Here is a 24534-nt window from a genome sequence, read left to right as displayed (position 1 = left end):
TTCCCTCTCTCCCTGGGCCATGTCGTTCAACTGGGAGGACAGAAGAGATGACAATTTGTGCATCTAATTGCTTCAACTTCCTGCCCAGAGCCTCATAATCATTTTTGATCTTCTGTAAGCTATGGCTTGCAGTGTCATTGGTTCCCACATGCACCAAAAGGAAGGGGTATTTGTCGGTGGGTTTTATGATTCCTTGCAGCCGTTCTGTTACATCTTTGATCTTGGCCCCAGGTAGACAGCACACCTCTCGAGACATCTTGTCAGGCCCACAGATCACTGCTTCTGTACCCCTCAGTAGGGAATCCCCAATCACCACTACACGCCTCTTCATAGGCTTGGTTGGGATTCTTCTATGTGCTGTCCCTTCCAAGGTTACCTGCATATTTCCAGAGGACTGACTTGGTTGCTCGTCTTCATATTCCTCATCAACTGTGATGAGGGAGAGATCCTCAGGTGGAGTCTGTTCCTCGTCTTCCATGAGCACTTCAAAACGGTTGTGTAATTCTAAGCACTCAGAGCGATCCCTGGGCCTTCTACTTCTATGAGTCACGTTCCTCCATACATCTGGCTGCTGTGTTGGGGAACTGACCTCCTCCTCAGGGAGATCCCCTGTCTCCTCCTTGGTGCAGACAGTGTGCTCTGCTGCATCCAAGAAAAGCTCCAGCTCTTTAATTCTCTGGAGCGTAGATACACGCCCCTGAAGCTGCTGCACCTTCTCTTCCAGAAGGGCAACCTTGTTTTCCAGTAGGGCAACCAACTTGCAATTGTTGCAGGTGTAGCTACCCACATCCTTTGGCAAGAAAACAAACATTGCACAGGAATTGCAGGTGACAATGGTTGTTCCCTCCACCTCCATCTTGAAAACCTTGAGGTCAAGGGGGAAAGAGGAAGAGGCCTAGGTCCCCCCTAACAAACGTATGAGATTTGCTGCCCTAGGTCAAAAAGATGGGTCACCCAGATCCAAGAGGCAGATCCAAGAGGCAGCAGCCCTAGAAAACCAGCACAAGCACACAAACAAGTAAGAAAACAAATAAGCACACAAACTTACTCACACACAGCCCCAAAAGACAAAACCACAAAACCTACAGAGTGTCTCCCAAGCTCAGCTCACCTTCTGCTCCTTCCTCAGTCGCTGCACGTCTACTTCCCAAACTCCACTTCCTGTTTTTATTCTATTGCATTAAAAATTTCCCTCCCATTAGAGAGAAGGTCCTTTCGCTCCCTTAAGATTCTGAAACGTGGCTAAAAATCTCCTTTCCTTTCTGAAATACAGGGGAGAACCAGCAGAATTCCTTGTGCAATTAACAAATTCAGTAAGCTCACATCTGTTAGAGAAAGAAGGCTAGGGCAGACTCCTTCCCCAAGTTCTGTAAGGCATTTCTGACCACAGTGTGAAATCGCCTGCCTGATTTTCAGAAACAATTTATGATTGTATCCCCTTTTTACATGGGGTGTGCAAGTCCACATCTGCTTAATTTCAGCACCAAGTGCTTCAAGACTTGGGCTTCAAAACTGCAGTCTATAGGCTCCCCATGTTCATTTTGCGGATGCAACATTTGCTTCCATTAGTGCAAGTGTCACTCAGCAGGGGCCCCGTATCCTGACTCCATTCACAATCTGATGCTGCCTAGATGGATAGCCTCCATTATATCATTCTTTATGCTGCGGGGAAACCGTCAAATAAGAAGTTATACATTTAGGAAGAGATGGAAACAGGTGCCGGCTATGCCCATGTGATTTGTCTCTTAAAAGGATCACTGTGCCAGCCAGTAACACAGCCACCATCTAGAGCAGAAAGTTTCTCATTAGCCATGTTATCCAACTGCTACTCCTGAAGACCACGCTAAGGACTGTAGCTTGAGGTTATCTGGGAAAGCTGTAGTAGGCATGCAGTTTGCAGAGCTATTTGCTGCATCCCTAAGGCTTCCTGTGCTCCAGGAGTGAAGCAGGCCAAAAGCTGGCTGTCCAAAGTGAGAAGCCGGCAGCTGTTCCAGGAGCTGAAGACAAGGGCTGGATGAAGAGGCTTTTGCTGCCAGCGGTGACTGGTCCCGGATCTGCATAGCTGAGTGAGAGAGAATATCACATTATCATAACTGCAGTAGTCAACATTTCATTCATTCTCCAGTAAGCACCATTTCCACACCATTCCGCCCCCGCCCCCAACTCAGTACCTGCTATCTCCTCCTGTGCCATTACTTTGATTCTCTCCTGTGCAGCCTTGGAGCCGGCAGCTGCTGCTTCCTGGTAATGCTGTCTTGCTGTCGGTGCGTTCTGGGAGACTCCAGTGCCCTATTCATAGCAAACACACAAATGAAAGCTGCTTGAGGAATCCTACATGCAAGTACATGTATATAAAGAGCATTAATCAGCCACACCAATGCACCTGAACTGCAGTATATTATTGTTTTAGAACCATCCAATTCAAGGCAAAAGACCATGCTTAAGCTGTAAACGCTGCCCTGGGCCTTTCCACATGCACTGCCTTTTTAAAAAAACTGCAAATTCTCCAAAGCCAGATCTATCACTATGCATAATTAAAAAGAAAAGCCCAGCTGCCGAGGCTTATGTTCACTTTAAAAATACCAAGATTGTGGCAGATGCTGGGCTGCCATTTGTTTTAGTGAACTGAAGAATAGCTGTCAAGGAACAAACAAAGCCTAGCAAAAACAGAGCCATAGCAGCTCTTGGATCTTGTGTTTGTGGCCAAATGGAAAGCAAGACGTGTGGTTAGTTGCACAGCATGCAGTAGAATCCCTTGGCTGAGCCAGGTGAGCACCTCTTCACCTAAGCATGGCAAACAGCTAAACTGTAAAGGGCAAAAGAAAGGGATTCTCATGTCACCCGTGAACAGCCTACTTCAACTTCTGAACAGTATGCCATAACGTTCCAAGCTGACGTTCACCTCTGTCAGCCCAGCAGTGGCGCCTTCGTCCAACAAACTCATGGCTTCCTGCAAATTTCCCTTGTTGTCTGCTCTGGGGCAGTGGCGGAGGAGACATTGAGTGTAGCGGTGCTGGGCCATGAGGTGTCCCTGGCGAGCAGCCTGCTGGTAGTAGAAGACTGCCTAGAACAGAGAACAGAGACACTACTGCACATCCTATAAACTGTGCTCCTGCCAGACAAGCAAGTGTTCCTCCTTGCTGGCTTCAGTCCCACACATGATTGACAGGAAAGTGGCCTGACATGTTAGCCCCAACCCCAATGCAAGGAAGAACTACTATAAACTGGAAAACCTGCCTGGGGGAGGGGGGGCAGCAGCTGGAGACTCCTTCGGACAGCCCTGGCATCTTTCTCTCTTTTGCTGAATGTTTCAGCTCTCTTGAGTGAAAACATTGGCTCCTTACAGGGTAGCTTTTGACTAAGCTGCAGGCACAAGCTGCATAATGCAACTGGAGGTTCTTCCATAATGTGGACATTAAGTACCTCTAGTGAGGTTCTTTTTGAGCTTCCGCATAATGAAGATTCTTCATAACTGAATAAACTGAGTTTCTCTTGTACTGGAACACTTGGAAAAGGCACAACTTGGGAGGACCAATATTTCCTGCCTAGAGCCTGATCTCCCTTTGAGCAAGGACACAAACAAAGGAAGCTCAGGCAGCCTGGAGCAAGAGATGAACTGGGTCACTGCTGCAATTGGAATGGCTGCCCCTACCCCCACCTCCATCGTTATGGCAAATGCTCTACTCTAGCCTGCTGTTGTACATAAAGCTGTTTTGTTGCTAGTTTCTTCTGACAGTGAATATTACAGTGATAGGCATGCTCTCTTGGGATCAGCTGGGAAGACTATCTGGGAAAATCTGATAAAGGGACACAGGCAAGCTGCCTTATACTGAGTCAGACCATCCACCTGAACATTACCTACAATGACTGGAAGCTGCATTCAGGGGTTTCAGGTAGGGGGCATTCCCAGCCCTACCTGAAGATGCTGGGGATTGACTCTGGGAACTTTTACATACAAATCCAATGTGTGTGATGAACTGCAGCAAGTATCCCTCCCACTGTAGGTCTCTGGGTTAAAGCTTGTGACTCAGAAAGAGAAACAAATTTTGTCTCCCAGCACATATGGCACACCGAAGTTGCCCAGCACTTTCCTTCCCACTTGTGCACAGCAGCAACACATAGGCCAAGAAACAAATGAGAATGAGGAATAGAGGACCTTGGCCACGTTCTTCTTGGTGCCTCTTCCGTGTTCATAGCACAATCCCACATTAAACTGGGCTTTGCTGTGGTTCTGATCTGCAGCCAGCTTGAAGCAGGAAAAGGCCGTTTCCCACTGCTTCTCGTGCATGTTCTCAAGCCCTGGGAAAATAATGTAAAAACAGTGGTCCAAATTCTAACCTGAGATGGTGGTTGCACCTTTTATCAAAGAGAGAATACCCTCAGGAGGACACTTACACTTAGGACCATTCGCGAATTCAGAGGCTATCCTGCAGTGGAGATGAGGCAGGCAGTGGCCATTCAATATAAAATGTACTGATTCCAGTACCTCCTGTTATGCACCTTCAAATTCATTTTCAGACAAGTTCGCACTGCACTACACTACACCCAGCAAGTACTACTATCTCTGTTTTACATCTAAAAACACACAGAGAACAGTACTCAGGTACTTGAGGCGGCACAGAGCAAAAAAAATGGACACAGTTATGCAGCAAGCAGCTGGTCATGTAACTTCTGCAAAGTCTTCCTTTATCTGTTTAACTAGGCAGCACATGACAATGGTGAAATAGGATGCTGCTGCTGCAAAAAAGCACTCTGGTGAAAAAATGTTCAAATGCACCACATTCTCACTTACTTATCTAGTCATCATGGGATGAATGCTTTTTCCTACTTAAATGGGAAATATTTCACGTGTCATTTCATGTACCCAGGGACACATTGAAAGAAAATACCTTAAAGCACAGCTCCTTTGAAGCTGTTTTGTATGAAGTCACACCTTTGGTCCATCTAGGCTCGGCATCTACTATCAACAGCAGCAGTTTTCTTTGGGAACACCCCCTCCCCCATGCCTTCTAACCTGAGACCCTTTGAAAACACAGGTTGCTGAGGAATGAACCTGGGACTTTCTGGATTCAACACACGCTCTCTATCATTGCCATGAACCCCTAAGCCGTGATGGTGAACCTTTCTCCCAGGCCTTCCCTAACCCCACCCCCCAATGGCCACCCCTCCGGCACTGCACACAAAAATGGCTATGACTGAATCCAAACTGCACAAATTACCCCCCCCAAGACAGTGTGTGAAAAATTATTAATTATTATTTCCACTCTTATAAATCAATTTCTCCCTCAAGATAGTGCAATTAATTCATTTCATCCAATTAATTCATTTTCCCACTCAAGACATTATTAATTCTTCCACACAACCCCTCTTTCCCACAACCCCTCCTCGCAAAAGAAAAAACTCTATAAAGTTTCATAAAATATGGTTTTAATTAATTCATTCCCTCTCCAGCCCAGCCCAGCCTGTTAACTGTCTTTGTTAATATTTCAAGCTTCCACAGTATTTTAAGGCTCATTGGATTTTTGAATTTCTCCCTGCTGCTGTGATGCTCAGGGATCATTCACCCTTCTGTGCTGCACTTCCAAGATGAAGGTCTGTGCTTTAAAGTGCCAGGTCTGAGCACTCCCCCCACCCCCGTGTTTTTCCTGCAGAAACCTGCTCTTTTAACGCTCAAGCAGAACAAATGGCAAATTTGAGTTTTCTGCGGATTGCCGCTTGCTCTGATTCAGTGGTTAAGAGTGGGGTTTCACGGGGAAAGTACCAGGGCGGGGGGGGGGAGTATTTGGACGCAGCACTTTAAAGTGCAGACCTATGCCTAGAAAGTGTGGCACAAAAGCAAGTCTGGATGAGCCCTTCATCTGCTGGCTCTAAAGTGCAGCAATCAGCTGTCACCAACAGCTGCCAAAATGAGATGATCCAGGAGAACAGGAACTTCAGTTATTACTGAGAACTCTAGTGGAAGTCTCTCTTGGGCAGCCATCAGTAGGACAGAGTTTCTGAAAGCTAACCAAGACTACTGTGCACTGCGGAAACACTCAGCATATGGAGCCAGCTATTCTATGGAAGGACTGCAGATGCAATACGGAGACCAAATATAATTTTGGGAATTCCATGAACACAGCAGACAGTTCAGGAACAGTTCAGAGCCACAGAAAACCTTTTAGGGAGGGCTGTGTATGATCTGCAGGCTGCAGGATAGCCACCTCTGCCAGAGAGGCATCCCCCTTCCTTCAGCACTCAGAAGTAGTCATGGCTGAATCAGAGCCTAAAGGTAAAGGACCCCTGACAGTTGTCCAGTCACCAACAACTCTGGGGTTGTGCCGCTCATCTCGCTTTACTGGCCAAGGGAGCCGACGTTTGTCCGCAGACAGTTTTTCCGGGTCATGTGGCCAGCATGACTAAGCCGCTTCTGGCGAAACCAGAGCAGCGCATGGAAACGCCCTTTACCTTTCCGCCAGAGCGGTACCTATTTATCTACTTGCACTTTGACATGCTTTCAAACTGCTAGGTTGGCAGGAGCTGGGACCGAGCAACGGGATTCGAACCGCCAACCTTCTGATCGGCAAGCCCAAGGCTCAGTGGTTTAGACCACAGTGCCACCCATGTCCCTGAGTGGCAAAGACCAAAGGATGATCCCTGAAACTCTACTCCTCTCCTTATAACTCAAATGTCCAAGCATGTCAATGGTAGCATATGATACAGCAGACGTTCTTCCAAATAGACAAGATAACTGGCTTATACAATGTTAGACTGGGTCATCCAAGAGAATGGAGCAAGCCAAGGTGATTTAATCAAAGACCAAGGAAAGGTTTAGCCATATAAAAAGGGGGCAAAGAGGGAGTTAGTGCTGCATCCCAGAACAAACCACTCTGCTCTCCCAGCAAATGTTACAAGATAAACCTATGCAGAATACTTAGGGGACTGAGTAAACTCCATAAAACTGAAAGGAAAGGGACATACAGAATGCTGTGCTAGAGAAGTCCTTTCTCTGGGCCTGAGTTACTGCCCTTTTTAATGTAAGTGAGTAGCTTAAACCTCTAGTATCTCTGTCAGGTCTATGACACAGCAGAAGACAGAAGTCCCTCCCTGAAGAAGACTGGATAAGTGACTCTATAAGCTGTTACCAAGGATGTTTGATGCCATGGAAATGCTGGCTTGAAACACCTGCTGCACTTGAGAAGCAGCTTCACCAACAGATGACTCCTCTTCCCGATTGCCCTGCACAGAAGAGCCAAAAATGAAAACGGTGTATAGGTTACCCATCTGTAGACAATCCTCTCTTTGCACTAGCTTTCACATTATAGGCATCTTCCGCACCTACATGCGTTTGTGTATGCATATGCACCAGGAAATCAATCAATCAATTTAAATTGTAAAAGGCACAAAAACAGCCTGAAGAGAGTGGGAAAAACTACAACAAAAAGGCATTAAAAGAGAGAGAAAATGGCTAGCAATCACATAAGCCTTTGCAACTGCAATCCCAGGAGCCTTTGCACCAGTTTGAGAAAGGAGGTTTGGAAGAAATGATTGTGATGGAGTTTGATGGATTTGGGGCAGAGTTTGGCTTTTTAGATGGTGCTCCCCGCTATATGCAATTGCAGATATAGGAAATCCGCATTTTGTGCGGGGGATACGTTCTAAACCTGCCCGTTCCGCCCCTTTTGTGACATCTTTATCATGTTTTGGGGCTACTTCCAGGTTCAGCACCTACACATATGCGCAATCACACATCATTTGGACACTCCTATATCAGTTGTTTATATATGCGAAGTACCCGAGAATAACCCCTGTATAAGTTGGGAGATGCAAAGGTAGAGTAGGAATCTTTCAGCCCCTCCTTGCAACCCAGGTACTTTTTCCCAGGAAAACTTGCTCAGAAGCAGTTGCTTCTTCAGAATTTCTAAAGGTACCCACAATTACTGTTCTGTTCTGTTCCAAAGAAATGCTCATACTGTGTGGCAATCCTACAGTCACCAGACATTTGGAGTGAGAATTAAAAAACTAATGGCTCTTAACCTAAGGATCACGAAAATAAGAGGAAGAAGTGGATGGTTTTCTGGAGCAACTGCGGCAATTTGCAAGTGGACAGATAAAACTATTTCATTCTCCCACTTGTGTTGAACACAAAGTCTGATTTCCTACCACTGCTGAAAATATCAAGATTAAATACACTGACAATCATATCCTCCAGCAGGAGACTGGACAGGTGGAGTCATTTCCTTAAGTGTAGACTTGTCACTGGGCTTTGGGAAACTGCTGGTCAGAATGTTGCCATAGCAGTGACCCCACAGTTCAGAGGTGCAAACTGACAAATGTCACAAGTGGCTGTCCTGGCATTTTCACACTGCTTTTGACTGCAGACCTTGGTGACATGAAATTAGGTACTCTTTACAAATAATCTAATATACCAACTCTATGTGAATAGGCCCCAGCTGGAAAGAGGGAACTCAAAACAGACAACAGAAAGAGTGTGTAAGTAATAGATCAGTTCAAAATATCCAAAACTGCCAGTATCCTTTCTTTCATTGGAAATTGGAAATCCTTTCTAAATTGGAAATTTAGATACATTCAGATGTATCATGACACATGGCCACACTTTTAATGGCTACACCCCAAAGCCCAAAATGATGCATTTTAAATCATATTCTCCATCTCTTCAGAACAGATTCCTTCTTTATCATGTTACATGTTTGTTGCGCAATTATTGTAGAACAGAACTGTATTGCTTACACCCATAAACTGTACTACTTTTCTAGAATGCATGCTAAATTTGCAGTAGAGTAGTAGAAGAAAATGCTCTTGGAGTTTGCTTCAGAACTGAATTGTGGTACTATTCACAGACTTGCATGTCTGTGCATTAACTGACCTACATTTAAACAAGACTACATGGAGCTATAGCAAGAGCAGTTCTTCTTAATCACAGGTTTCACTGAGTCCAGCCTCTCTCAATCTGGTACAGTACTAGCAATCCACATCTGGAGAGTATCTTATCATCAGATACAACATAGCCATTTGAGGTACATTTCACTTCCTGTCAGATGTTTAGAGGGCTTTTTTAGGTGAAGTATACACAATGATTTTTTGCCCTCTTAACTCTTCAGTATATCCCTTATTTCTTGACATTGAAGTCAACACTTTCAAAGAAGATTTCAGAAAGTTAGCACATGCTAATTTTACTGATGCCAAGTAAGTGTTTTTTCCCCCAGTGAATCTTTGGCAAATCCACGGAGTCAGCAATTTCAGTTCTGGAATGATTTGGTGCCATCAGATGGCAGAAGTATATATTACAGGATACTCTTCATCTTGTCAGGGTTAAGAGGCAGGAAGGACTGTTGCCAGAAAGCAAGATGGGTTAGTCCTTTCTTATGGGAAATTAAAAATGCTTTTGTATCAGAAGCTACAAAGCCTTGCTTGATAATAATAGAGGTACAAAAGATGTGAATACAGCTCTCTGGCATGAAAAGAGCGCTTCCAGATTTGGACCCAGAAATTACCCACCCGTCCCTGGCCCCTGTGAGCACTGGTGGAGTGCGGGTAAGCACACACACCCCGTTCCACCCTTTTAGTGAAGTGTTTAGAGACTTTGGGGGTCACTTCCAGGTTCGACGTCGTTCACATGTGCATGATTGTGCATCAATCAGATGCGTATTTTCCCTTTGTATGGTATTTTGAGTGCAACATGTTGCAGGAAATAATAATAATAATAATAATAATAATAATAATAATAAATAACAACCTGAATTCAAGAGTACACAGCCACAGCACTGTGTGAGCTCTTGCTCCAGCCTTACTCTATTTTCCTCTTTCATCCATCCAAACTTCTACAGTCATGATTAAAATGCATCTTGCATCTTTAAACACTATTTAGTAAAACTGGAAATCCTAGCAAATATTGGCACTAGGCGAAAAATTCCCAAACCGTATGTATGTCTCAGGCCTGAACAACCTGGCAGACACAGCAAGGCTGTTGTTTAAAAGTTCACTATCCAGTTCCATCCCCAATCTGGGTCGTGACACTATCATTTCCCCAAGTCTCTGTTTTTCAGCTCGCATCTACTTGATACCACTTAGCTGAGACACCACCACTCTCTGTTAGCTATTTCTACCTGGACAAACCTGCTTCCTGCTATTACCATGTAGCTGCTTCTATCTGTACAGCCATGTGAGCTTTCCACCTTCTTATCAGATACCACTTGGTCTTCTCTGTCCTGCTTTTTAAAAGCCTTCTGTCTCTTTCACCTATCCTTCCCTTGGGTTCCTATATCTCATCACACTAACTCAGGTTTCCTCAAGCTCAGCCCTCCAGATGTTTTTGGTCTACAACTCCCATGATCCCTAGCTAGCAGGACCAGTGGTCAGGGATGATGGGAATAGTAGTCTCAAAACATCTGGAGGGCTGAGCTTGAGGAAGCCTGTACTAACTACTCTGCCTCCTTCTGAGGCTCTGCTCCATTCTGAAACTCTCCTCGCTGTTCCTGGGGCAGCCTTCCCCAATGTTCCGCCCTTCACAGGTTTTAGACGAAAACTTCCATAATCTTCGACCATGGGCCAGGCTGGCCGGGGCTGATGGACACTGAAGTCCAAACCATCTGGAGAGTGCCAGGTTGGGGAAGGCATAGGAATTTTAATCCCAGCCAAAATGGGTATTTTCTTCTTCTTTCACAGAAGCTGGAGGACATTCTGTTGCTAGCAGCTTTATCCCCTGAACACTTGGAACATGCACATTTTGTGACTGCACACCAACCAACTGTTGTCAGATGAGTCAACCCAAAACCTTTAAACACTTTTTATGTATAGGGTTTGCATTAAGTGAGCTGTCTTGCTAGAATCTCAATGTTTGGCCAATTTCAAGAGACAACATATACCTGCAAATTCTGGGTAACAGCAGGAAACATGGACAATACCGCTTCAGTAAACAAACCAAGATTCTTCACCTGGGATAGTGCTAGTGATCATGGCCCGAGACTGTGGTGCCTTATAGCTCAATCTACGTAGGCATATCCATTTCTTACCCTCATTCTGCAATCATGTCAAGGTAGATGTTCCAAAGCAAACATTAAGATATGTGCCTTTGCTTCTACCCTGAATTTAGTTGGTCTCAAAGCTATCACGGATGTCCCTATATGCACATGAAATCCACATGATACTAATACGGCAAGTGGTATCAAGGTTATGCAGAGAGTGTGTTCATGCTTTCAAAAAAGTAAAGACCCTTCCCTAGCTCATTATCTCATACTCAAACTAAATTCATGCTAAAAGCCAAGTTCCACAAAAAGAAAAGAGGCCTTACCTGCAAGCGTAATAGGCACGAGTCTGGTTCAGAACCTGTGCTGGATAGGAAGATGATGTCCCCTGCAAAAAAAAAAAGGGGGGGTGGGGGTGGGGAGGTAAGGCAATGACAGTCTGGGCCTCAACACAGAGTTGCCTTCCCTGCCATACTCCTGGTTGCACAGATCTGGAAGTTGCAGCTTCCTCTCCTACTCTTCTGTTAAATCAGCAATATTTTGTGATATGCCTTACAGCGGACAGCTCTCTTCTACGCCCCTTCAACTAAGTTTTACTCAGAGTAAACCCACTGAAATTAACAGGTTTAACTCAGCCATATCCATTAATTTAAATGGGTCTATTCTGACTCAACAGTCACCCTGCTCATCTTTGAGAATTCAGTCAAATAAATAATTTGGCCAGAGCCGTTCTTTGCACAGCATGGGTAGGAACCTGTGGCACAGATCACGAAAGTGGAATAAGGACCAAGAATCTGTGACACATCTGGACCGAAGCAGGAGAGCCCAGTAAGGTACAACACTATACTTAGGCCTATACTGCTGCCTGTCTCCACAAAAACTCACCAGACTGGGATGAAACCTGTGGTTAATAAGGGGGTTCCTTATTAGCAGTTGTGTGATTAGATGGGCATGCTCCTGCACCTCCCCATTACCTTAGTGTAAGAACATGTGCTTTGCATATAGCCGTCCCAGGTTCAACCTTGGGGAAACAGTTGCCACCTGGAGAAGACAGTACTGGGCTAAACGGCTTGAATTAGTAAGGCAACTTCACTGGTTCACAGAAACAGGACTTCTCTCACATTAGCCACAAGGCTATTGTACAGCTATACCCACTCTCTCTACTGGATTGTAGAGATTTTGTACTGACCCAAATACCTTTTGATTACAAGAACCCCAAATATATTTTATTATTCCCATTCACCTATGGCCAGAAGGTAATTAATGTAAACAATTTCTCTTCTTAAATTGCAACTACTTGGGTTACTAATAGTTTATTGAGGACTATATTGCTCATCAATTTGTTTCAACAAGACTTTAACCTTCCTCTTTTTATAGACATTTAAAGTCCCACTTTCTCCTTTCATTCAAAGTATGAAAATAAGGGTGATTTATTAACCCAAATAAATCAAATGCTTTTGAAACACAAGGTAATTGACTGGAAAGTTCCATAAAGCAGCTACTGATTGGAAAGCCCACAAGCGAATCTCCTGTTTAACCAGAGACATCTCAGGCAGCCATGTCCCAACAAAGCAAGCCAAGCCAAATTCTCTCCAGGCTTTCGCCTCAGAACAGGCTGCTTACATGACCTGCTGATTTCCCTGTCCTCTTTTGCAGCTGGCCACTACCCCATGCCTTCTAACATGTCTTTGCTTTACAAAATCAAGATCTGTACCTGTTTCTGAAACATATTGATATTGTTTTGGCTGTGAAGTTTTGCTAGATGGATTCTTTGGTGCATAGCTGGAGTCGTCTCCCACAAAGAAATGTTGTTCCTCTTTCCCACTGGAACAAGCAGAAGGGGCTGTGGGAGGGACTGAAGGAGAGGAAACATATTAAAAGTACATAGGATGCTGTCTCAATCCCAATTTTACAAAGATTAATCTTCAAACATCTAGGAGTCTTTACAATTCTGATACAATTTTACTGCTGGAGTTTCAAGTGCAGTACATATAGCTGCTGTGTGTGTGTGTGTAGTGTATTCTTCCCATCACACGATGCTCTAGACTCAGTTGTGCCATTCCCTAGCAAGCTTACCTGAATGTTGACTTTGGGGCAAAACAGCAAGGTGACCCTCCAACTGGCAAAACCCAACATCTCCTCCACCTGGTTGCACAGAGCTCAGCCTTCGAACATGCTTCACCAACTCTACAGCAAGAACAGCCAATGCACTCTAACAAAGAAGAGCAAAGATTAGGGACTATCAGAACAGCTTTGTTAAAGGTTATATACAACTCTGTTCCTATTACTGTATAAAGACACCCTGGCTTCTGCCCCCCAAAGCGACCACTCTCTTCTACCATGCAATCTTCCCAGGCCTACTTACCAAGGTGAAGGATGTGCAGTGATGCAAGAGGTTCCCACATCCACAACTTCTGTGCTGGTGGTGCCTCTCATGCCGGCTTCAGGAAGAAGGACAAGAAAAGAAAACGGATATGGAAACCAGAAAATAAGCTTGCATTTAATTCAGCCTGCACCAAAGCTTTGGAGAAAAGGCTATGTGTGACCTACTCCATAATCTATACTCAGACACCACCTTTTCTTGCAGATGGGGTTACCAGCCACTCAGTTTTCATATTAATATTCATCTATGTTTTTCCTGTATATAAGCAGGGTTAGAAAAGTTAACTGAACAATTTTCCTTTCCCCCTATGAACTGTTCACCCCAAACATATTTAGCTTAAATTTAGTGTTAGGTGGATCCAGAACGATAGCACTGGAAGCTCTGGGCAAGTGTCCAATGTATAGTGACGTTTGAGTCGAGGACATGGTTTCATCTGTGAACTTATGTAAGTCTGATGCTGGTTGTGTTCTGCCTCTCCAGCATGGATGTAATTCAAGCTGGAGCAAAATACAGATTTCTAGAGGATGATGAGAAATCTTTTGGATTTTAGATTGCAATTCTGTACTCATGATTTGCTGGATATGGTAGAAACCCCTTTCCGCTCCCCTGCCATGGCAGCAGAAGATGAAATACACTTTAAATAATTTATTTTTAAAAACTCGGTAGAGAGAAAACAAAACAAAACAAAACACTTCTGCCCACCCCTACACCTCAAGCTACCCTCATGATGCAGTAAAATATGATGCAAACCAGCACCTAGTTACAACATACCACCAACAGCCTATGAACCCCACAGAGGGAGATAACTCAAATGCTGGAGCTATTACTTTCTTGCCTCAGGTTGTGCACACTTAGAACACAGAAGGGTGATGGTATGTAGGGGAGAAAGGGCACTCTGCACAAAGCAGCCTGTCAGAGCACACTCCTTTAACTAGAACCCAGACTTGCCTTGGAACTCTAGACACAAATATTCAACAGCAATTCCCACTCCACCCCCATAACTGGAAGAAAGCACCCCACAGAGGTAAACAAAGAAAGGCAGCAACCATGCTACAAAGTATTGTTTCTGCAGCTGCCCCTGTGTGCAGTTGCACGTGAATGGGAGCTGCCTACACACACACACACACACACACACACACACACACACACACACAAAAAGCATGCACTTGTGTGCGCACACACACCACTTACTTTGCAACACTGTGCTATACAGTGGTACCTCGGTTTGCAAATGCAATCCGTTCTGCGGAGGTGTCCACTCACCGAAGGTACACTTCTGCGCAAAGCGCCGATAGAGCACTTCTGCGCACGCATGCGCTGCGCAAATTGCTTCTGCGCATGCGCAAGCTACGCAGATCGCGTCTGCACATCAGACGCCACAGAACCTGGATGTAAACACTTCCGGGTCCGCAGCATTCGTAAACGGAGTTTTTCATAAACGGAGGTTTTTATAAACCGAGGTTCCACTGTATGTGAATACTGTGTCTTGGCCAAATGTATTGCTTTAACACTCTGCTCTACCAACGGCTGGGAGCAGTGTCTCACACAGACACTAACCCCCACCCATAGGACAGTATCCCGCAGGTGAGACAGGAAGGCATGGACTCAAGCGCAGGCCTGGAAAAACTGTTCCTGCATGTGCAATGTTCCACTCAAAGCCCCAAAGGGATAAGCAGGAAGTTCTGTTTAACTGCGAAATCCAACAACAGTAATCCTTCACCTTACATGCATTTGACTTGTGCGATCTCAACAATATGCAGTTGAAGGCAGACTGGTTTAAACCACAAAAGTAAAGTTCAAAGGAAGGCAGGTAGCTTTAAAGATCTCTTTGAACTGGGTCCACTTGGCACATCAACTTTGGAATACTCTCACAAGATCTCATGGGACAATCTGACTTTTTGGGGATCTCATGCCAGCACACCAAGCAATCCTTGCTCCCCAAGCAAGGTGGAGAGCTTAAAAGCTATTTTCGCACCAGGTCTGCTTGGGCTACCCAGTGTGAAAAAAGCTTTTAGGCTCTATGCTTTGCTTGCTGAGCAAGGCCCACTCAGCGTGCCAGATCTGGGGGTGCTGGGGATGCTCTCTCCCCATCTCCTTACTCGCTAGCCATGGGGCGGCTCCAAGGGCTTGATGTAACCAGGGCTTTCTTTCAGCCAGAACTCACCAGAACTCAGTTCTGGTGCCTCTCAGGTGGGCAGCATTGCCATTATAGGAGAACAAGGGAGGCATTCATGGTGAGTTCCAGGGACCTCTTTTTCTAGAAAAATAGCATTGCATGAAACCCTTGGATCTGAGTCCTATGTAAGATGAGAGAATATTGTATTACAGCTTATTTATGGTTTACATCTATCATTTGGCGTATTATTAAAGTCTTGAAATCTAATTCTTCAGTCTTCTCTGTTTAATAACCTGTGACCCTGTAATGAACTGCAGTGTTATTAGATCTGTATCAGTTATGGCTGTCACAAGTGCCTCGGGGATTCAGGGAGGCAGTGGGACTTAGGCTATGCTTGGAGCATGGGGTGCTAATCTGAGAACATGCACCAGCATCCACATCAAAGCAATATTCTAATAGGGTCAGATTCTAGGGCAGAACACTGACACAAACCACTTTCACAACTCATCACTTTAAAAAAGAAAAGAAAATGCACTAAAATGATAAAGCATTAATGGGGAGCTGCTTGAAAACAAGATATATAATGCAGGTTTCCCTCAGGTTCATTTCCCAAGTTTAAAATCTCATAATAAAAATTCAGTAAGCTCTTAAACATTGCTACCACAAATACCTTTCCATTAGGAGAACAAATGAGTGGCATGAGAGTGGACTATAGGGTCTTGCAATAAATCTAAAAGTTGATAAATGTGAAGCCATCTTACAGGTAAAGAGTGTTAAAGCTTTATTTACATAAGACTCCCAAAGATATTAAAATGACACAATCCTTCCTACAGCTATAATCTATGTGTCTGCAGTGAGCAATATTTCCTGATAACTTTACAGTTTCCAAAATTTGGCTACATTAAGGTGAAGGTAGCAAATGTTCTGTTGAAGAGCCCTCATGTGAAAAGTCCTCTGAAATAGCTAAGGTTTCCCCGTTCCGCACCCCACAAAAACAAAACAAAACCCCAGGGTGAATAAACTTTAAAGTTTCTAAAGCCCTTTATTTGTACAGTTTCGCAACCAAAGCCAATGAGCTCTGAAAAATGAGCATTAGCTTGAAAGTCTTGTTGCAGAGAAAAAATGGCTTTGATCATTACAATCACATGCTGAGAATATAAATTGCACATATTTCCCTTTAAGCACACTGGAAGTCTGCTTTAAAGAATGTAGCCTCAGGCAAACAAGAACTCTGCTTCTGGACAACTGCTCAAGCAGCCACCCATCATGAATATCACAGGACAGAACTAATGCTGAAAAGATCCCAGGTTAAGGTTGGGATGGAGAACCTGTTTTCAGCCTGAGAAATGAATTATTTTTAAGGTAGCATTCTGGGGGGAAATGCCAGTGCAAAATTAGAGCAACAAATGTTAACTTTAAGGTTGTACAGTAGACTTGTATTTACATACACTCAGACATCCCTCTCTATCCTCCATCCAAGAAGCATGATCAAAATCCAAGGACACATTCTAGCAGGGAGAGTCCCAAGGGCAGAGAGAGCCTGTGGCTCCCCATTTCTGCCTTATGGCCTGGTTTTGCCCAGATTCAGGGCTTGCTGTGAGGTTCAGGCCAGGGGTGTTGAGTAAGGTTTTATATAATGCAAGTGTAGAGATTTTTGTTTTTATTGCAGAGATTAAATCAGAGTGTTTCTGATGCTGCTATAGCATCAGGACCAAACTGCCTTTCCAACATATGTTTCAATTGGATGTCTTGCCATTGAGTTTCACTAGTTAATCCATACTTGCAAAGTCTTATATTCTATAAATTTATAATTTTCATCAATTGATTCAATGTCAATTAATTGATGAAAATTATAAATTTATAGAATGTCAATGTCAAAATACCTTTTTTCATCCAATTTTGCCAAATTATTACTTGATTTCCAATTTTTAATTTTGGGTTGGCCCATATTGTTAATTTCTCATGCTGATAGGAGTCATCCTTATTATTTTTATTTATATTCATCCAAATATTTATAGGTGCTTTAATAGTCTATGGCAGTGTTTCTCAACCTTTTTTGGGCCAAGGCACACTTGTTCCATGAAAAAAATCACGAGGCACACCACCATTAAAAAAGTTAAAAAATTTAACTCTGTGCCGCCCTATATTGACTATATAATTATGACTGTAAGAAACACTTGCCCATTGCTGTGTTGGTTGCAATCTCCTGTAATAAGGCTTCACAAGCCGCTGATTTCTCAGCAAGTTTCAGGTTGAGCTCATCCAGCCAGCTTCTTTAAGTTTGTCTAAAACCACCCTCCCGTGGTGGTGGCTGTTGAGAGCTGCGCTTGCCCCGCATCGTGACCTGGCCGGCTTCCTTTCCGGCGGGTTAGTGCTGAATATTGGCGGCCGCCAGGCACGTGACAATGCAAATCGCCCTTCTCGTCGCCGCACGTCGCGGAACACCAGCCAGCGTCTCGCGGCACACTAGTGTGCCGCGGAACAGCGGTTGAGAAACGCTGGTCTATGGCAGTGGTCCGGGGACCCCCAGGGGTCCGCGAGCTATGCCAGAGGGGTCCTCAAGATGCTATTAGATGCCAAGCCTCTGGACCGCTGGAACCGGCGGAACTGCCGCTGCCGGTGCGCGGGCGCCAAGCGAGCCCGGTGGATCAACCGGGGAGCCGCTGAAGGCCCCTCGGCGACCCCACCGGACTGAGGCTGAGTGCGCCCAGCCGGAGACTCGGCGGAACCCCTGGGCCTAGAGGCCCGAAACCGCCTTCCAGCCCGCGGACCCCGCGGCGACCGCGTGGGCGTCGGAAACGTCCGGCGGAGCAAGCGAGGAGCCGCTGAGGCCCCCCGCAGGCCCACCGGGCCGAAGCCGAGGGCGCCCGGCCGACGGCCGAGCGGAGCTCCGTGGCCCGAGACCTCCCACCGCGCAACGATCCTGGGGGGCCTGCTTCGCGACTGCAGTCGCCACCACCCCTAGCTGCCCAAGAGGGGGAAGGAGCCCCCCCAAGCGAAGGCCCCCGATCCCGCAGCTCCTGCGTGCCACATGGGGAGCCTCGTGGGGACCCGAAGAACAAAGGCCGCACCAAACCTGCTGGCGCTGGCGCTGCTACCGCCGCAAATACAGCCACCCCCAGAGGAGGAAAAAAGAAGAGGGGACGACAGGGAAGAGAGGGCCCCACCACCACCCTCAACCCAGGTGAAAGGGTAGAAACCTCCCCCCCTCCAGAGGGAAACCCCCCGACCCCCAGACGGCCATCACACCGCCGCCACCACAGCCACCACCACACCAATGCCCCCCCCCCAAGAAGGATAAAGAAAAGAGGAAAACAACTGAAAAATAAATAAAACCACTTTTTAATTTTAGGATTAGGAATTAATGGGGGTCCTTGTCACAATAGCGGCTCGATAAGGGGTCCTCGAGAAAATTTAGTTGGGAACCCCTGGTCTATGGTAATAGGATATAGGAGAAGGGGACGACAGAGGACGAGATGGCTGGACAGTGTTCTGGAAGCTACGAACATGAGTTTGACCAAACTGCGGGAGGCAGTGCAAGACAGGAGTGCCTGGCGTGCTATGGTCCATGGGGTCACAAAGAGTCGGACACAACTAAACAACAACAACAACAATAGGATATTTCATAAAATTAGAGCCGAGTTTAGTCCACCCTACAAGGGGTTCAAAGAAACTATATTCAAGAGTAGCCCAATTGCGATTTCTGCTAGCTCTCCAATCATTAGTCTTACTCAGCAGGTAAGCCTGGTGATATATTTCCAGATTTGGGAGCCCAAAGCCACCTTCCTTAATTGGAAGTTGCATTCTATATAGTGATATTTCTGGTGGCTTTGTACCCCACAGACACGATCTAAATAGTTGATTTATTCTGACTATATAGAAAATTGGTTCTCTTTCTGTCAGTGATTGTTTTAGATTCCCACAAGTGATCCAACCAAAAACATGTTTCAGATTGCAAGCAAGGATAAATCTAGTTAAGCTTCTACTTTCACTGCCTTTTCAAAATCCACCCACACAGGAACAAAGTTTAATTAAAAGGAAACGACAGCAGTTCACTTCTTTCCACACAGGCAGGCCTGCTGTGTTTCTGATGCTGTGTCTCTATCCGAAGTCTCTGTGTAACAGCCAAAGGTTTATTAGTTGGTTCCCAAACTTTTTGGAGCCCCTTTTTGGTTCTACAAACCAGCACCATCCAAAACCTGCAGCTTGCATGGCCCACTAAGAAAGAGGATAACCCAACTAAACTCAAAAGAGTGGTCAATTACTTGCACATTTAATCAAAATCCAATTAAAAGTTCTTCTCACTGAATTAACATAACGGACGACACCGATCCAACAGCATTTCGCAGCCTGGGGGGTCGGTTAAACCTGCGCAGGTAACCCAGGGAGGCTCACCTGGCACCACCGTTTCCCTGGGTAGCCAGGGGGGCCTCCAGCTGCCCTTCGCCCTTTTCAGAAGCAGGGGGTCAGCCCTGCTTGATGCTTTATTTTGTCTGGCTTCTGCTTGCAGGCAAGATGAAGCGGCTTACAATGACAGCCCCCCCCCCACCCGCGGCGCAAGGGGAGGCCCGCTTTGGAGAGCGCGGCTGCAGGTGCGGCGGGGTCTCGGCGCCTCACCTGTCCTCGGTCGGCTGCGAGTCTCCGTCACAGGTCCGGGCCGGGCCCACAGGCCGGTGGCGGCAGAGGGCGGCGGTGCCGCCGCCTCCTCCTCCGGGGAGCCTCACTGCGCACGGGAGAGAAAGAGACAGAGATGAGGAGAGGGGCGAGAGGCCCCCGGCGCGCCCTCCCTCCGCCCCGAGACGGGACGCACCTCCCCGGCCGAGGCTCCACAGCAGCCGCCACAGCATCGTCCCGGCGACCATAGAGAGGGGCCTCGTTGTCCCCGCCAGAGCGCCCGGCTTGCGTCAGGCTCGCGCCGCAAGCAGGCTGACTTCCGGGGCTCTCCGTCGAGCTCCGGATGCCCCTCCCCCTCCTCTGGGAGGCCGGGGCGGGAGGGAGCGGAAAGAACGGAAGGAGCGTGCGCGTGCGCCCTGAAGCAAACCGTGCGATTCTTTACGTGCTCTCGACAAACGGTTTCAGGACGCCAATGCGCCTGCGCGCAACAACCAGGTTTATGCTAGTGCTTTGCCATATTCCCCCAAAGTGAAAATCCGGACAGATAGGTTGAGCTTTTTGGGGGGAACAGGTACCCCCCCCACCGAAAAAAAGAGAGTTTTTGGGTCTTTCTGGATTTTTAAAGGGTTTTTTTTTCTTCAAAAGAAAAGAAAATCAACCCCCTTGCCATATGTCCGGGTTTTGCCGATTCCGCAAAAACCACCCCATTTTCCTGTCCGATTTGCGGACTTGATGGGATGGGATGTGGCTGCTGTGCCTTGCTCCTTAAAGTGCCTGGACAGGAGCTTTCTGGAAGAGAGAGATGAATTATTATGATTATGTGACTTATTGAATTTATACAGCACCACCCTTCACCCAAACTTGGCAGGGGGGCGGTTTACAGCGCAAGAAAGTAGGGAAAGCACAGAATACAGAGAGGAGAAATGCATCTGTAAAGCCAGCTCTGGATCTTTTCTAAATAAATCGAATAAAACCTCTTAACCCACTGAAAGATATATTTGAAAAATGCATGTTAAGGGGAACAATGCCAATTGTTAAGTATGATAGCTACAGTAACAGGGTCATGTCCTCCATTGTGACATGTCCCCCTGCTGAGTGACTTGGCTGAGAATTTGGGAAGATCAACTATTTGAGGATAGTTCAAAGAAAAGAGGTTGTTTACATGAATTGTGTCTTCTGAAAAATGAAAAAAAAATTCATCTTGCCTGTAAGTACCGGTAAGTATTCTTTCCTCAGTCTGCTTCTTTTGCTATCCCTTAAGATTTAGAAACATAGGGAATCGAGTCATGGTTAGATTTATTTTTGATGATGGTCCTCAGGGACACCTTAGATGCTTTGAGGGAAATGGCTTGTCTTTCCCCTTGTGGGCGTCATCACAAGAAGGGCATCTCCCAGTTTTGCAGGGTCCTTTGACAAGATGCCCTCCTCAGTGGGTTCAACTGCTTGCTGTACTCTCCAACAGAGGTTTCAGAAAGTAGGTTTAGCTGCCAGGTGCCCCAAATTCAGCACAGAGATACAGAGTATCAAGGAAGTATCTAGAACCCATTTCCTGATTATTTTCCCTCTTCCCTAGGTTTCAAAGGCTGCATGGGCTGCTGGTCTCTTGCTGTCGCATGCCAAAGATCAATCCCCTGGTAGGGGGTAGAAATATTGCAACATCAATGGGATGATGAAGTAAATGTAATTAAAAATGAGGAGGAGGAGTTAATGCAGATAAGAACCATATACTGTACCTACGACCGTATGACCAGGGAATGGACGCCACTGATGCCAACATGGATGGTGAGTGTTGATCTTTGTTCATGAGGAACAGGGAGGCCAGAGCGAATCTGACTCGCTGTGGGGGCAGGGGGTGGGGAGGAGGCAGCTCCCTGATTCAAGAAGAGTTAAGGGATGGGGTGAGGACTTTGGGAAGAACAACTACTTGAGCAACTATTTGCTCTCCAATAGAGGTTTCTGAAAGCAAGTTTAGCTGTTAGATAGAGAGAATCAAGGAAGTATCTAGAACCCATTTCCTGATTATTTTCCCTCTTCTTCCCTAGGTTTCAAAGCAGGCGCCGGCAAGGTTATCCAGCCATGGGCCTGATCGCTCCCACGGACGTCCGTGGGCCAGACGGGCACAGCGCGACGCCGGAAATGGCGTCTGCGCATGTCCGCAGCGCTGGAAATCGCACCTGTGCAGAAGTGATTTTCGACGTCTGGGCATGCACATGTGCGATTTCCAGCGTTGGCGCAGGCGCCATTTCCGGCACTGCTCAGCAACTCCCCATGCTGTGCTGGGCCGATTTAGCGCAGCGCGTGGGGGACTCACCGGTCTGGCGGCTTGGTTCACGGGCGGCCCGTGGGCCGGATAAACGGCCTTTGTGGGCTGCATCCGGTCCATGGGGCGGAGGTTGCCGATCCCTGTTTCAAAGGCTGCATGGGCTGCTGGTCTCCTGCTGTCGCATGCCAAAGATCAATCCCCTGGTCTGTGAGGAGGAGGAGGTAGAAATATTGCCACATCAATGGGATGATGAAGTAAATGTAATTAAAAATGAGGAGGAGTTACTGTAATGCAGATAAGAACCATATACCTACGACCGTACAACCAGAGAATGGATGCCACCAATGCCAACATGGATGGTGAGTGTTGATCTTTGTTCATGAGGAACCGGGAGGCCAGAGAGAATCTGGCTGCTGGGTGGGGGCTGGGGAGGCAGCTCCCTGATTCAAGAAGAGTTCAGGGATGGGATGAGGAAGGGAGAAAGGTAGAATAATGTAAGCCACCTTGAGATCATTGCAGAAAGATGGGTTATCAACATAATAATAAATGAATATAATAAGAATCGTTTCTCTTCTTTTCTCTTCCAGGCAGCGACAGCAGTGAGGCCAGCAGCTCCAATACAGCTCTCCTCCCACCAAGACCCAGTTCCCCCAGTTATATAAACAGATAGATAGATAGATAGATATTTAAAAAACACCACGAGTCTCCAGTGGTCTCATGGGTTACTTGTCCAATAATGGAAAGAAGAAGTCCCAAGGAAAGAAGAATGGGTACCAAATCTTATGGAATATGCAGAAATGGTGAAACTTACCGGAAAAACAAGAAATCAAGGTAACCAACTGCTTACAAAAGAATAGAAATGGTTTCTTGAATATTTACAAATAAACTGTGAACAGATAAGAACATTGTAATAACCTGCAGTTTTATAAGAGTATACAGTATATATTTAAAGTAGATGAATAAATGAGCAAATTAAGTTAATTTGGATATGCAGAAAATATAAAAATTAATAAATTTAAGGAACAGCAGAAAGAGGGACGGAAGTCGAATTTTGAAATGTTAAAATGATTGTAAAATTATTGAAATGTATAAAATTGAAAATCATAAATAATAAAAAGGGAATGCCCTGGACATTTTTGTCCTCCAGGAAAAAAGCCACAAGTGGGGTGCCGCAGGGTTCTCTACTGGGCCCACCGCTGTTCAATGGTTTTATAAATGACTTGGATGAAGGAGTTGAGGGGATGCTCATCAAATTTTCAGATGACACCAAACTGAGAAGGGTATCTATTGCTGCAGAAGACAGAATCAGAATTCAAAATGACCCTAACAGATTGGAGAACTGAGCACAAGCTAACAAAATGAATTTCAATAGAGACAAATGTAAGGTTTTGCATTTAGGCAGGAAGAACCAGATTCACAAATATAGGATGGGGGACACCTGGCTTACTAGCAGTAAAAGTTAAAATGATCTAAGGGTCTTGGTGGACCGCAAGCTTAACATGAGTCAATGGTGTGATGCAGCAGCAAAAAAAAGCTAATGCTATTCTAGGCTGCATCAACAGAAGTATAGTGTCCAGATCAAGGGAAGTAATAGTACTGCTTCAATTCTTTTGTGAATGAAATAAAATGATTCCTACTAGCTTTTAATAGCCAATAATCAAATGTAGAGCTTGGGGTACATCTAAACAAGGCTTAGATCAACTCCCCAGATGTTCACTGTCCAGGGGTTCAATGCCTGGCACTCAGAAACTCATGACACCGGGGAGTCTGGCACCCACAAACTCATAACATTTCACTTCCTTGCAACCTAAGGAAAGCTGTTTATTGGCATAACACACTGGGCAGAAACAGAAAGAAACAGGGTGATGAAGAGGTCTAAGGGTGAAGTCTTGCTCCTACCGGTAGCAACAGGTCATAGGAAATATCTCCCATTTTGTAAACTACTTTGAAGGTGGTGGTTGATTTACAATCCAATGGTAGAGAAATTTTACGAAATTAATTGATTTGGGCTCCTCCAAATGACTTGGAGGAAGGAATGGAAGGGATGCTAATCAAATCTGCAGATGACACCAAACTGGGAGGGGTAGTTAATGCCGCAGAAGACAGAAATTGGACAGGAAGAACCAGATGCACAAATAGAAGATGGGGGTCACCTGGCTTACTAGCAGTACATGTGAAATGGATCTAGGGGTCT

The 24534-nt window shown here is 45.8% G+C and overlaps 1 protein-coding gene and 1 long non-coding RNA gene across 3 annotated transcripts; one reads left to right on the top strand and one right to left on the bottom strand.

The window, feature by feature from the left end:
- Positions 1-993: 993 nt before the first annotated feature.
- Positions 994-20439, bottom strand: DELE1 (DAP3 binding cell death enhancer 1). 2 transcript variants are annotated; one of them, XM_035103448.3, is made up of 11 exons: positions 20274-20439; positions 20081-20186; positions 13330-13405; positions 13041-13176; positions 12679-12819; positions 11291-11352; positions 7125-7218; positions 4157-4299; positions 2903-3064; positions 2172-2289; positions 994-2062 (listed from the first exon to the last, which is right to left on the bottom strand). In XM_035103448.3, exons 1-11 carry the CDS (start codon positions 20323-20325, stop codon positions 1815-1817), a joined length of 1338 nt encoding a protein of 445 aa, XP_034959339.3. In that variant the 5' UTR covers positions 20326-20439; the 3' UTR covers positions 994-1814. The 2 variants fall into 2 exon arrangements, with proteins under 2 accessions (XP_034959339.3, XP_088532236.1); XM_088676110.1 differs by lacking the exon at positions 994-2062 and having other exon boundaries at positions 2194-2331; positions 20274-20433.
- An 88-nt stretch (positions 20440-20527) lies between these two features.
- LOC118079330 (uncharacterized) lies at positions 20528-23471 on the top strand. The gene is made up of 4 exons (XR_015951616.1): positions 20528-21294; positions 21651-21859; positions 22120-22699; positions 22928-23471. It is a non-coding gene; the product is annotated as an uncharacterized LOC118079330 (long non-coding RNA).
- Positions 23472-24534: the final 1063 nt, after the last annotated feature.

The sequence above is a fragment of the Zootoca vivipara genome, chromosome 8 (assembly GCF_965207765.1).
Source record: "Zootoca vivipara chromosome 8, rZooViv2.hap1.1, whole genome shotgun sequence".
NCBI lineage: Eukaryota > Metazoa > Chordata > Lepidosauria > Squamata > Lacertidae > Zootoca > Zootoca vivipara.
This window is presented reverse-complemented; position numbering and strand designations above follow the sequence as displayed.

What these genes read in the sequence shown, in the direction of transcription:
- DELE1 (XM_035103448.3), bottom strand. Translation starts at nt 20,325, where the DNA reads ATGGTCGCCGGGACGATGCTGTGGCGGCTGCTGTGGAGCCTCGGCCGG. An exon ending in TCAATATGTTTCAGAAACAG is followed by an intron (nt 11,353 to 12,678) that starts GTACAGATCTTG and finishes TTTTTTTTGCAG; the next exon opens with GGGACATCATCTTCCTATCC. An exon ending in CATGGCATCAAACATCCTTG is followed by an intron (nt 4,300 to 7,124) that starts GTAACAGCTTAT and finishes TTATTTTCCCAG; the next exon opens with GGCTTGAGAACATGCACGAG.